The sequence below is a fragment of the Mycetomoellerius zeteki genome, unplaced genomic scaffold (genome assembly GCF_001594055.1).
Source record: "Mycetomoellerius zeteki isolate Tzet28-1 unplaced genomic scaffold, Tzet1.0 scaffold70, whole genome shotgun sequence".
Classification (NCBI taxonomy): Eukaryota; Metazoa; Arthropoda; class Insecta; order Hymenoptera; family Formicidae; genus Mycetomoellerius; species Mycetomoellerius zeteki.
In genome coordinates this window covers 3,435,078-3,450,079 of record NW_017257720.1, presented here as the reverse complement: position 1 = coordinate 3,450,079, position 15,002 = coordinate 3,435,078, and the positions used below count along the sequence as shown (strand labels likewise).

Sequence of the window (15,002 nt, the reverse complement as noted above, 5' to 3'; positions counted from 1 at the left end):
GTAGAAACATATGGTGAACACGCTCCATCGATTAGAACATGTGAGACATGGTTTCGACAATTTAAAAGTGGTGATTTCAATGTGAAAGACAGTGAGCGCTCTGGTAGACCACAAAAATGCGAAGACGAGCAATTGCAGGAGTTATTGGATGAAGACCCAACTCAAACTCAACGGCAATTAGCAGAAGCATTACATGTATCACAAGAAACAATCAGCAGACGTTTACGAGCAATCGGAAACGGAATCGTTTACGGAAAGATCAATAAACTCGGTAAATGGGTCCCACACAATTTGAATGAACGTCAAATGGAAAATCGCCTTACGAAAATGGTACTTACCTTTACTTTACTATACTGCGTTCGGAAACATCACCCGAGTGCCCTCGTGTGTATCATCTTATCTTTATTTAACATTGGGTGAACAACAAGGATAAAACGATGCACGGGGGCACTGGGATATTTCCGAATGCAGCCCAGATGTATAGGATGTATTAAGTATATAGAATTATCTCCTTTTGTGACAGAGAAAATTTCCCTTTGACCAATACGAAACCGATTTCTTTAACGTCTAGGTATATCTACAGTTTTTCAAATAATCTACAATGTAAAAAGGAAATTGGAGTACTAAACTCCAAGAGAGAAAAGAAATGCTAAAATAAGATTTGCAAGTTATTTTCAGATTTTAACAGAATTTTGATTTATTGCTCAATTGTAGATGATATGTATAAGATATTCGATTTAATATGTCTATGCTGATATCTCGGAAACTAATTAAAGTTAGACGAAAAGTTAAATAAGCCCTTGAATGGGATTACGTTGAGATGATTTGTGTGATGTGGGAAACGTACCTATCTCCGATGAAATTTTAAGGAAAAAAGGGATAGTAAAATTTTTCGAGTACAGTTCCAATACACTAAAAATGATATTGAAATAATTCCACTGAAGAGTTTTTTTTCATTTTTCGTCTATCTTTAATAATTCTCGATATATCAGCATGGACATATTAATTGAACAGAAATCGGTACTTACTCGACATAATAATTTTGCAAAATTCATTGCAATCGTAATATCGAAAATGAATCCTTAATATCAAAAGGTATTTAGATTTGATACATTTGCTAATTAGAGAAATAAAATTGATTATTTTGAATTAAAGAATAAATAAAAAATAATTTCTCTTAATTTCAGTGAAGTACTCATAACTAAATGTAAGAAATGTACCGAAAAGTAAAAAGAATGGCTGAAGCTAGTAAAAGAGTGGTATGCAAAGAATGATCCTCAGAAATGGCAACAAAAATTTGCGAAGACTATGGAAGATATGAAGCAGAAAAACTAATCAATAACTAACAATTGCTAGCAATATGGTTGACGTATTTCTCGATGTATGCTAAACCTGATTTTTCTCAATTAACACATATATTATAATCCAAAATAGTAGCTTAGGCCGGTATTCATAGTCCCTTCTTATTTCAAGATCGTCTTAAGATGCTAATACGGCCCTCTGATTGGTTCATGACATCTTAAGACGGTCTTGAATATAAGACTCGACTATGAATACCGCCCTTAGAATATTAATATATGCACGGAGAGAAAAAGTTTGCTGTTGATCGCTAATCCCTTTGTAACAGCAATTCCATTTGTGAATATAGGGATTGCAAAATTATTTGCAGATGTAACAAATAAAATTTGTCGACTTATATTTATAATCTAGCAATCAAGATTTGCTGCAGTTGCAATAAAAATAAATATATTTGTTAAATAAGCAAAAGATATATAATTGCATATAATATTTGGAGATAAAGATTAAGACGAGATTAAATTAATTAGTTAAAATGAAGTAAAATGGAATTCCTTCTTTTTATTTTATTACTACATGTATATTAACAGAATTTAAACGGAATGAATCATCGACTAATCGCACATATCTATTTTATTATAAAAATTGTAGTTATCGCAAGATTTAACAACTATTCATAGAAAATTATAATATCAAAATATAAATAATGATACTATAGCAATATACATAAATTATATATTTATAATTCTTACAAGAGTTATAAATTATATAGTTACTAATTAATATGTCAACGGTTTTCATTAAAATTCCTTGCATTCTTCATATGACAACCACGAAACCATTCTGGATCTTGCTTCAAATTGAATGCCTTACGCTGATAAAATTGTGCTAACATAATAGATCTCAGTCTTACTTCACTAAGTGGAATAGGAGGATAATCATCAAGACGCCAACCATATATCCAATTTGTACAATCGGGAAAATAGAAACGCTTCTCCGGAGGTTCTTTATATCTAAAAAATTCCAAAAAGTATTTTAAATTAATTAATTAAACGTTTTCAAGGATTTGTGCGCCATATTTGACTTGTAGGTACCTTTTAGTTAGATAGTTATGAGTAGTAATAAAAGTTGGAATTCCTTTCTCATAAAGTATGGCTCTTACATCGAGATCAATCGGTTTCATGATATCTATATTAATAGTACCATTGGATTTAGGTGGCCTCCATGTGGGTAAGGGCTTCCGTTGTACCTACATATGTACAAAATTTTAAAGAGAAGAACATTATGAATCAGAGCAAACTGAAATCACGCACGATGGATTTATCTACACGTGCTGCTTCTCGTTTTTTAGACTCTGCAATTATTTCTTTGGCGCGTTTCGTAAATTTCGGTTCTTTTAGCTGATCTATCAATCGTTGTTGATTTTTTAAAAACCATTTTATCCGTATCGTATTTTCCTTTCTTATCATTTCATTGTGAAATAATTGACAACGAGCGTCGCATACATCACTAGCAACTTTTGCCATATTTCACTCTTTTAATTTAAATAAAATAGATATTTATTACAAATAAAAAAAATTTACATGCCCATCAAAAAATATCTTAAAGAAAATAACTCTGAAGTAAGATTTCAAAATGTAACTGTTCTCAAATGTTTTTTTCCTTTTATCATATACTTATAAGAAACCGAGAGATAAAGCAACGAATTAAACATGAAGGTACACCATAATAGTTTGTAGAATGATTTATTTACATCATTATTATGTATAACGCGTTTCACTGTGTTACATAAACTCAATATGTACTTATTATATACTCTACATTATTTATATTTTTTTATAATAGCAGTGGGAGCATATATATCGACTATATACATCTTGTTGTTTTCAAAAAGTAAATGCTTACTTATAAAGAAAAACCGTAGAAAATGTTAAGTCGATCATATACTAACGTGGCCATGATAATTTGCATAAATAAATTTTTTAAAAGAAATTGGTAAAGTATTATAGTATTCTGTAACACGCTTGAGAAATAAGCATTTATTTAAGGTTCAAATAAAAACATTCAAAATATGTTTAATACAAAGATTAATAGATTACAACAAAAAATATAAACAATGAATTGAATGCTATCCTGGTAAATTCAATAAGCCATACTATAATCTGACAATTACACGCTTAAACTATGTAAAATATGTGTACGCGTGTAATAGACGCATCTACGACTTGCACACATATTTTAAACGAAAGATTAGTTGCAAATCTCCAAAGAAAATTTTTGATAACTTAAATGAACATTTTATAAAGTTATTTTCAAATTTAGATTTCGCTCTTCTTTTACACATATCTTTACATATGAATACTGTGCTTTCTTATCTCCAACAACGATTCATTCAGCAACGATGTAGGGTGTTAAAAATTGTAACAATAAATAAATATGGCGTGAAATATGAGTTTTACATGATATTACTCCCTCTTAAAGTCAACATCAAATGACCCAGTTATCACAGCCATAGGAAGCAATATTGTGATTATATATCATATATGGTTTAGATACAGTATTTATATTACAAAATGACTAAGGAGCATTTTATCATTTGTACTTGAGTAATCAAGATGAATCGTATTTGTACAAATAAGAGTTTCATTTTTTCTACACTGGTTTTCAGTTTATTTTATATACTGTACACATCTCTCTCTCTCTCTCTCTCTCTCTCTCTCTCTCTCTCTCTCTCTCTCTCTCTCTGTAATATATTTTATAGTTTTATCTACAATCTTCTATAAAACAATTACTTTACATCATTTGTAATTCTTTAGTTCAGGATCAATCATGTCCTATATATTAATTCAATTCACTCCAATCCATATTATATCTATAATCCAAACACAAAGTTACATCGCATACTACATCAATTTAGAAAGAAGATTTCATTAGTCTTCGTAACGTCAAATATTGTTTGATTTTATAATGTCCTGTTAATAACAATTATGATTCTAATTTTGCAATTTTATGTTTGCGATGTGATCCTGCATTAATTATGCGCACTTAATTATGCTCTTAAGTGTAGTTTATTATCGATAAAATTCCTGCATGCATCCCACTGTTTTCTTAACTTACTTAATGGTACAATGTTGGAGTTGAGCTGCAAACTAATTGCGCTGTGTGCATAATCTATTTCCACTATTCAATTGGAGCATATCTTTTTTCCTTCTTAAAAACAACCATTTTTTATATTGCCAAAAAATTGCAATGAGAGCTAAAAAATTAGTTTAACATTTTCTGTGTCATGTTTTCAGCAGTAATTTATATTTAATTCTAAACAATGAATCCATTTGTATAGTATAAATTTGCTTGGTGTCTAAAGAATAAACATTGCCAATTATCATTAAACCAACTAAGTATTAATATCGAACAAATTACTAATAAAATATTCAATTTGTATAAACTAGATATATACAAATTTGTACATTTGTATACAAATATACAAATTACAGTCAAAGACAAATAATATAGACAAATTGTTAATATTCTGATATCAAATTAATGTTTAATAAATATCCATTAATACTCCATATGAACAGTACAATAGATAATAGCATTTTATTTCGATTTTACCATTGGATGGCAGCCAGCGGTGTATCAGGATTAATAATTATTTCATGATTCCAAATTTGGTGCTAATTAATGAAGTCATTTTGCAATAATTCTAAAACAATAGTATGTTACTTCCATACTGATTTCGCATATATGACAGAAAATATATTAAAAGCATAAGGTACGATAATATATAAAGGAAATAACATCTTTTAAGATCCTTATTCGATAATTAAAAATCAAGAAATAAAAAAAGGAGATAACATTATTAGCGTCATTATTTGACGTAGTTCTAAGTTAACGATAATCGAGGAAGTTTATATATTAATATTCAATAAATCCAGGTCCCGTACCTTTGCTTGCTATTGTCTTTCTTTAGCATCGATTTTCGATTGCAACATAGAATATGTAAAAATGCTCAAATAATGAACGAATCAACAAATATTCATTGTGTCGGTATATTCTTATAGAGAAAAAATACCTCCACTTCCGTAAACAACTCTTGAATAATGAAATAGTTTTCTCTTTCTTTCTTTCTCGTAATGGACAATCAATAGTATGGATTTTTTACATGCCTAACTCGTAGTCACTTTGAGTAATACGGGTGATGAGGCATGGTTGTTAAAGTACAGACCTGCGCCCTGAAAGCTATTAGATCTTGATGCAAGTGTCGGATTCTGATTAATTCCAGTCATACCATTGTCGGCTTCGGAATCACTATACTCATCATCTTGCTTGCCTCGTAATACATACTTGAATGACTCGTATCTATCATGTAAATCAGAAACATGTTACGCGACATGATATAAAGAGAGACGATGAATATGATATAATCATAAAAAAAGCAATAAAAAGAAATACAAAGTCAATTGACTTACATCACCCAACAGATAGCAGTGGCTGGTGCTTGGAATAAGACACGTGCACGTAATCCACGAAAGTATCCCTGTATCCCTCCGAACCTGTAGACTTGCTTAAATGCATCTATCATGCCTTGAGCGTGCACACCATCCTGCTGTGTGTTCAACACTGTCTTGCAAACATCTAGAGGAGTCGTCGCAGCAGCCGCAATTGCACCTGCTGCTGCACCTGGTTTCAGTAAATGTAAATTTTTTGCATTAACACTTTATTCTACTGCAATATAATATATTATAGAACCATATATGTGATAATACAAACTATATAAATCAATGTCTTAAATGGTCTAACTGGATCTTAAATGCTTGTATGATTCTGTATTTATTCAACTACATCTTTTCACATCAAAATACACTTATTTTACTCAAGATTTAATACTTCAGAATAATAATAAAATTTGATTTTTTTTACATTGTTTTTGCAACATAACGTTACATCTTTTTCAATAGCATCAGAAACCTACAGCAGAAAATCAATATTATTGATAATTGAATGACTCACCCGATCCAATATGTGCTATTGGATTGTAAATGTGCTCTGGATTTGTAATGGATTGTACGAATTCATAAGAGATGAAATGAATACTCTGAAAAGGCACATTCATAGCCAATTGAGTTGTGTAACTCCTGTAGAATGCAAATATCCCTTCTTTCTGGTACACATGTTGTATACAATTCAATACATTCCTATAAGGGGAATTATACATCTGCAATCGTTGTTTAACCACTGTAAAAAGATAATATTGTATATCAATTTCTACACATCTACTGTTTTCTAAAATTAATCTTCAAAGATCTCTATATATTTTTTACTATATAGTAGTTATAAAATAGTAAAAAAAATTGGTATTTATTATTATATTATATATATTTATATAAAATTCAAGTTATTATTAGATAAAAATCTGTATATCTTCATGAATTAACATTAATTGAAGCACATAGATTGTAAGATTATATCTATATGTACAATGATATACGTTATCAATAAGAGTCTGTATCATGTGTCATATATCAAATATGTTTCTATATCTAACCTTCCGCTGGGTTCATAACACCATCATGCAGAACTGTTGCTACGCAACCAGCTGCCCCATAGACAAGATGATTGAATTGAGATCTTGTACTCTTGAATTTTTCTTTAAGACACTCGTAGCAAGAAAAGTATAAAGCATGTGCAGGACCTGCACCAGCAACCACTGCACTGACACCTCTAATTGGCCTCAATACACCTTCTTGTCGTATCATTCTGTACAATACCTCTCCTACTCCTCCCCCTCCTCCTGGACCAGGAGTTAGTGCCTGCATCCTTGTCTAGATACATAGAAGATAAGAAACATTATTACTAATTGAAAACATAACAAACTAACTCTATTTTGTTTGTATATATTTTTGTAGCAGATAACTGTTAATATTTTAAAACCGTTATTCGTTGCAAAAGTACTTTAAAATAGAATGATTTGCTGATAATGAGGACAGTGACTATCAACTGCGATGCAGTATTCATAAACATAACCTGGGACTTAATTGATAGCTTTCACTCAGATGTCAATTTGCTTTGCATTATAATAGAATAATAGCATATCTGTACTTTTCATTTGTATAATAAATGAAATCAAGCTCTGATATATCAGCCAAGAAAGCACACATAATATAGATAGCAGTCTGAAAAGGAGACCAGAAATAGAACTCACTGCCGACGAACTACATTACATAATGAACAGTAAACACTTGCATTCTGAATAAGAACCTAGTATAATATACCATTTACAATATGTTCATCTTCTTGCATCCATTATCTGATACAAAGTAACTGTTGTCTCAATCGTCATGTACGCTTCATGAAACTATATAACATCTTACAAGATTATGCCATCAAAGGAGCCATAACGCGTATTTATAAATTGATCCAACAAACATTTCTTACACAATGTCTATCAGTTGTGGTGGCCTTGACAATTTGTGTTTTTTTCAGATATAAATATATATATATATATTAAAAATAAAAACATAATTAAAATAAAAATTTCTGCATGATACGCTTCCTTTGCAATATATGTAATATATTTTAAACAATACGCAGATATGCAAATATGTAGCCAATTAAAAATATTAACATGTTTAAATACATGCACATGGCAAAAAGTAATTAACGTGGTGACGCATATGTTAATGAATGCACGTTAATCGCTCTATTTCATCGTGTAGATAATTCTGGAACGTGGAAAAGAAAAAGTTTTTCTTTTTTCAATCATGTATGTACAAATTGTAATATATATTAAACTCTGTCATATATCTTTATTTTATTAAACTTTAGCAGCACTTATAATAATCAAATTGCACGAGCTTAGTGCAACTATAAATGTTCTCATATATAGAAGCCACGTATACTATACAATGCGAGATACACATGTACAGAGAGATCCATTAAACTATCATTATCTTTAACTTTGTCATCCTATATAATTGAGCAATTTCCTTCCTCCGAAGCGGAGAGATGCCAATGCGACGCTGGTAAGCGACGGCGATATTAAATTTCTGCAAACAATGATTTATAAATGCTGCCTATCTGCGCGTCTATTTGTGGCAGATAAATCAGGACAAGATAAAGCGTCCGTTCGCCAGACGGACGGTTCCGGGAAAGCATGGAGGAAAACACGGCGACGGCGGCGTCACCAGATGGTGATTTTTCCTCGTTGCTCGTGGACAGGAAAGTCTCGCGGACCGTCGTGTCTCATCGCACAGACGCGTCCGCGAAATTTCAAGGACGCGACGCGCGAGGAGAGACGGAGCTAAACCGGGAGCGCGCCGGCGGCGGCGAGGAGGTTATGTAAAGAGCCCGGAAGGTGGTAACGTGTGCGCGAACGATACCTTGACACTGTCAAACGGGTACATGATGCAATGCTCCATGATCCCGGCGACAGCACCGGCCGTCATGTGCACGGCCACGGAGTTGGTCGGAAGGCTTTCGTAGTCGTCTACGTTCATGATCGCGGCGGAGAGGGTGCTTGCTCGTTAGCTCGTAGTGCGCCTCAGGTCGTGAGTCCGCCGCCACGATGTCGCGTAACCTATCCTTGTTCTCTTTTTCTTCTTCCTTCTGTCACACACACTTTCTCTCTCTCTCTCTCCTTCTCGCTTTCTCTCTCTGCCTCACGTACGTTAGCCGATACACGTTTACAATCCAACGAAATCCGACGTGTATGTTCGATACTCTAATATCACCACGAGGACGACGTAACGGTATTACGTAGCAGTACGTCTGAGTACGTCGCGAAAACAAACCGCACACCGGACGGATCGCGGCGGGGCGGGCGTTACACGCGCGCCGACATGTGACCGCGTGCGTCGATCGTTTCTTAATGGTGCCGCGGACTGCGGAGTATTACGGGGAGCCAAGAAGGCTCTGTGGAAGGCTATCCATTTCCTGCCCCCGACCCTCCGCGGGGTCTTACCCCCTTCCTCGCTGCTCCGATCGGGTGATCGCTTCGTTCGTTCGTTTAATCAATCAACTGACTCGTTACACGAGATCGAGCTGTGAAACGGCCGAAAGAATACACGAGCATAAACCTCGCAAGGTGGCAATCAGCAATCCCGATTGCGGCGAAGACGGCGCGAAATTCGGCAAGGTTAGGTCCGGGCGCACGTGCCACGCATGCGTCGTGCGCGACCACGTGGTTCATGTGTGCCGTCCGCGGTTCGAACGATTCCTCGATTTTAAGCGGACGAAATACCGAATGAGCGTGCACATAGAATTGATGTCGACAATAATGGCGATAATTTCTCGGATGAGAGGGGGAGGAACGGCGGCAAGTCAAGTAGCACACACAATTTCGACCGTTTCGCATCCCGCCGCGGATTCGTTGATCGTTTTAACTGCACTTTCTCCATGGTGACTCGCCGAAACTCTCTGCCGCGTGCAAATATAAAAATGACTCGTTATTAAGCCACCCATTAATAATAAACGATTTTGCTGAGTGGTCTTCGATTTATTTCCGACAATTTGTGCGATCATATTATAGTTTGCGTGACATGGTGAAGTCGTGTAAATTTCTTCTTGATTCCGTGTAAAATAATTATAATCAGAGATGGGCAAAATGGTGTCCAAATCTATTTAAAATATAAAATACAAAATGCCTTTTAGATACCCATTTGAAATAGAAAATAGAAATTAAATGAACATTTTTAAAATGGTCTTTTTTAAAATAAAAATAGTTTTAAAATAAAATTATTTTCTAAATATTTATGTTTTTATATTATTTATTTTTGAATGCTTATTTTGTATTTAAATTTTTGTTTCTTATTTTTTTTGTTTCTTAATATTTTTTTATTTATTATTATAAATTTTTATATAATATAATATAAACTTTTACAAAAAAGGTTTATCTAGCATTTGAACGTGATGCTTTAAAAAACAAATTTTTCGAAGAGGAAATCAAACATTTTCTTTTTATGAGATCTTATAATTAATCCACCAAACGAAAAAAGACATTCTACCTGGAGCTGAGTTTGGGAAGCACGTATTATATTTGAGAAAAATTTTTTTGATTGTTGGATAAGATGCTAACATTGAAAGTGTTGTGTCTGTTCTATGATCCGGACATGGTAGCCGAAGACCAAACAATGATACCAGATGGCAGTCATTTTTTAAAAAGATTAGATATATGGATGATTATAGTATCTCTAAAAAAAGTTATAAAACTGACACCACACAAGACACCACGCAGACATGATTAATAATACAGATATGAGTTCATTCTTATGATTCTAACAGTTACCGCACGATGGGAGATATCCAATGAGCGCATAGATTGTTTAGAAAAGTTGTATATACTTATTGGTTATCGCACATAGTGCGACATTAATCGCGCTAGTCTGCTAGAATTATTAGTGCCAACCTATAAATATATTTCAAATAGAAAATAAGTACCCAGTGAGAAATGACAATAAAATCGATGTCGAATCGATTCGATGTCGATTCCATTATTATTTCTCATTGGGTAGTAAAAACCAGAGTTGGCAAACGTTACTTTTCAGTTACTTCGTCGTTACTTTTTATAGTAAACAATTTGATGATGATGTTGCAATTTTTTATGACGTTAACGCTAACTAATTAAACGTTAAGATTGTACTAAGGTTAGAAAAGTCACTTTGAAAAGTAACTTATCACTATTACATGTTACACTGAAATAGTTATAAGTATAACAAGTAACATGTAACGTTATGCGTAACGTTACTCGTTACTAAAAAGTAACGCGTTACAAATTAGGAATTATTGTTTTCAGTAACGAATGACTTTCTCAATCCATTACAAGTAACACTTTTCTAATTCTGATGTTAGTATTACCATCATAAAAAATTTACAATGTCATTACCAAATCATTATTATAACAAGGTAACGATCAACAAAGTAACGCGTTACTTGCCAACCCTGGTAAAAACCATTTTAATGGAAATATAAATTAGTTTCTTAAAAAATGTATTTTAAATACAAAATACAAAATGGGCATTTTGCATTTTGTATTTCCATTTTAAAATGCATCTATTTCAAATAATGCCCATCTCTGATTATAATATATGGCACTTTGGAACTTTTTTCGACGTGTCAGATAATAATATAGCGGCGAAAGTGTTTTTTATTTTATTCTGTCGTCTTACAAAAATTAAAATCCATTAAACTGAATTAACGTCGATTGAATGTCATAATTAATAACTTAGAAATAAATTGGATATTCGCCAAAAATAAAAGACGATTGTAAAAAAAAGGTGTAGGAAGTACAGCTAAGCGGATCCCGTTCCAGAAAAATTCTGTTCAACCTTCATGCATACACGTGTTATTGTTGAATGTATAAAAAAACAAGAGATTCGTATTAGAGCGCAACTTGTCGCTTTTGAAATCGAGATACATTTGTTATGCAAAAAAAGTGTGGGTCAGCAGTTATCGATCCTGACCATCAGAAGAGAATGAAATTCGACCGCGAGAGGATTATAATAGAAGCAAGCGAGAAAGGATACTTGCGCCATGTTGTGCCATGCACAGGAAATGCATAATCTCTCGTCGCTTATGTAAAATATATATTTTAACGGCTGACGTAACACTGGTACCGCAACTTTTTTCCCTCTCTCTTTCTCTTTCTCCAACATGAATGCCGATTACTACCGGCCTGCGGCAAAAAATCGAACCGATAGCATTCATATATTATAGCGAAATTTATTTCTAAAATAGGCAATAAAAAATTAGTAAGCTATTTTTGACGAAACTCCAATTAGTTTAATCAGCATTATTTTATTATTCTGGTAAAAACTTTTTCATGTATGAATATATATATATATAAATATGTATAAACATACATAAATATTCATAAACATGCATGTATAATCATATATGAAATATGATTTCAAATGATTTAAAACGACAATTAATGAAATCGATGTCAAATCGACGTTGATTCGACATGTTTGAAGAATTCATGAATGAAAAATTTTTTTACCGAGAAGTAATAGAAATAAAATTATTAAAGTAATTAATAATTAATAGAATTATGTTTGATCGAAAAATAGATTAAAAACAATAAATTGTATATCAGAAATTTTATCTTACAAGCGATTCTCTACCAGTCGAGTTAATCGCCGATTAAGTTAATTGGAGTTGTTGAAATTAATCGAAATCGTCCTAATTATCAAAGATTTTATTTATTTATGCATTTGATGAAAATGTAAAGCTTGTCGAAGCGTCAAAGAAGTGTGAACAAAGAATTTTAACGTTTCTTAAACACTTCATCGACTTTTCATTGACTCTTAGTGATTTTGAATATTCATACACGCTCCCCGAACTCTCCCCAAACGCTCCGTAAAGTGTGCTCGAAACGCATCTGTCACATTTCCCACACATTAAAAATTTTTTTTTCATTAATGTTTCCCAAACGTTCCACAACACTTCGCAAAGAGTACACGGAGCATTCAAATACTTTGTGTACACTTCCAGGATATAGAAATAAAAAAATTTATTTTGAAACGGAGTGTCATTGAGCTGTACAGCGAACGTAAACGAAGCGTCGTTGAATAGTACACGGCACCGCCACCAGAGGGATTTAACGAGAACTAACTTCTCGAATTTAAAAAACTGCACAGACTAGGATAAAAGACGTAACATTGAAAGATTTTTCAATTGTGTTCTAATGAAATAATTTTGAAGTGAACCCTTATAAGGGCTCCAAGATAAAAGCATAATTTTTTTTGGATGTTTACCGAATAAATGAAATATATTTTAAAATATTGTCATTTGCTCATCAGGAACCTCGGTCAAATTTTATTCACGTTCGTCTAACTCGACGATTTACGTTCTCTAGACTACCTAATCACGCTCCGTTTACATTCAACAAACATTGTGCTCGTGTTTGCCGAAGAACTTATCTACGTTTTATTTGTTTCTTTATCGTTTAATTGACGCTTCCTTTACGTTCTATGTTCCAATTTTCGCTTCTTACGGGTTTTGTTCACGTTTCCATTATTTCCCCCTTACACCACCTTTACACTCCAATATAACGCTTTATTGACACTCGCTTTACGTTTTATTTTCATCAGAGTATTTATTATTATTCATTGTTATATGTGTTATTATTCACTTATTTATTTATATTTGAAGATTTTATTTATTTTAATTTAAAAAAATCGATTTGTAAATAATATTCTAATATTATTAATGTTTTCTAAAAGAATTGATGTAAACAATGATTGCGTTCAGCAAAGAAGACAGCTTTTGGCAACTTTGCAACAGTTAATATGATTATATATTTAGATTCAGTGAGTAACTAAGGACAAGACCAATTATATTAAAGAATTTTACGACAGTTGCAGAGTTGCTTTCTCTATTGAACGCGACCAATTTTTAGACCACAATGATAATCATCTTGACAACTAAATCCTCAAATAAAGGAGCGAAACTATTTAGCAATATCGTGGAAATATATTAAAGAAATGAGTAGCAATCACGCTTATTCGTTTCAAATACACCCAAACAAAATTTTCTAAATTTATTTTATCTTAATCGCAAGGGAACAGAGATAACGAATTGTAAAATGGGCCGTATTATTCAATCGTTTATTATCGGATAGATATCGGATCTCGCTGATCGATGGCGTAATTTTTCACACGTCTCGTAACACCGATGTTTTCACCTCGACTTGCAAACATTTTATTGCGCCGATACACGTAACGAGGGACATGCGCTTTTTTTTATTTATTATGCAAAACATCACGGAGACAATGATCAGCGTTATGCAAATACGTTGCAATGGATTATAAATATAGCATCGCGAGAGAGCGATAAACTCCAACGGGGAGCTGTGGCTGCTCTATGGCCCATTCCTATTCCTAATATAGATTAATTTATTATCTCGGTTTAATTTACTCTTTATTTTTTTAATCTCGGTTTCGCACTGTTAGGTATCAAAGCAGCAGCAATAATAATCCAATACCTTGAGTTAAATAACACATTTTGTTATTTTTAACTTCCGTCTCTCTAAATTCTTTGGAGAGAAATCTCACTTTAAAGAGTGAAATCTTAAAGATTGAAAATTCCCTTAAAAGAGTAGCAAAATTTTCATTCTTTAGAATGAGGTTCTACTCGATCTAAAGAATTTAGAGAGATGTGTGAGTCAAAATGTAAATCAATACATTTCTGTGGTTGGATTATTTAGTTACAAAGTAAACAACCTTCATATTAACGCGTATGCACTTATAATAAATAATAAACCAAATTTGAATTAAATTTAGTTGAATTTCGATAAATGAATAATATATTCTTTTTCTAATTTTAAAAAGGATAGGTTAAAATAAAAAATAACTAAAATAAAAAAATAAATTATCAGCGAGGTTAAAGTTAATCTACATTGGTGGAAGAAAACGGAGATATTTACGGAAACGCGTTTTCGTGAAACGATAAGGTCGCTGCAGCAAATTATTTCCTTTATCCTCTGTTCCTATCTCTTCCTCTCGAGTGTATCAAATTTCGATAAACAATATGCAAAAAAACAACATCAACACACGTACTCACGATTGTGTGTCGCAATCCGCAGACAGCACACTATATTTAGAAAATATTTACAAAATATTTATAAATATTTATAAAATGTATTTTAAATATTTTATAAATATTTTTGTGGTCTTAGATTGCACAGATCATAAATATTTATTATA

The 15,002-nt window shown here is 32.6% G+C and overlaps 2 protein-coding genes and 1 pseudogene across 3 annotated transcripts; 1 reads left to right on the top strand and 2 right to left on the bottom strand.

Moving 5' to 3' along the window:
* LOC108729062 (ejaculatory bulb-specific protein 3-like) overlaps nt 1–1,335 on the top strand; it is a 3,028-nt pseudogene extending 1,693 nt beyond the window's left edge.
* Nucleotides 1,336–2,063: 728 nt separating this feature from the next.
* On the bottom strand, nt 2,064–2,894 carry LOC108729097 (uncharacterized). Of its 2 annotated transcripts, none has more exons than XM_018458038.1 (3): nt 2,610–2,894; nt 2,391–2,545; nt 2,064–2,309 (listed from the first exon to the last, which is right to left on the bottom strand). In XM_018458038.1, exons 1-3 carry the CDS (start codon nt 2,820–2,822, stop codon nt 2,084–2,086), a joined length of 594 nt encoding a protein of 197 aa, XP_018313540.1. In that variant the 5' UTR covers nt 2,823–2,894; the 3' UTR covers nt 2,064–2,083. The 2 variants fall into 2 exon arrangements, with proteins under 2 accessions (XP_018313540.1, XP_018313541.1); XM_018458039.1 differs by having other exon boundaries at nt 2,625–2,894.
* Nucleotides 2,895–4,848: 1,954 nt separating this feature from the next.
* LOC108729096 (mitoferrin-1) lies at nt 4,849–9,415 on the bottom strand. The gene is made up of 5 exons (XM_018458037.1): nt 8,679–9,415; nt 6,845–7,121; nt 6,310–6,534; nt 5,769–5,979; nt 4,849–5,658 (listed from the first exon to the last, which is right to left on the bottom strand). The coding sequence occupies exons 1-5, from the start codon at nt 8,793–8,795 to the stop codon at nt 5,466–5,468; spliced, it is 1,023 nt and encodes a 340-aa protein (XP_018313539.1). The 5' UTR covers nt 8,796–9,415; the 3' UTR covers nt 4,849–5,465.
* Nucleotides 9,416–15,002: the final 5,587 nt, after the last annotated feature.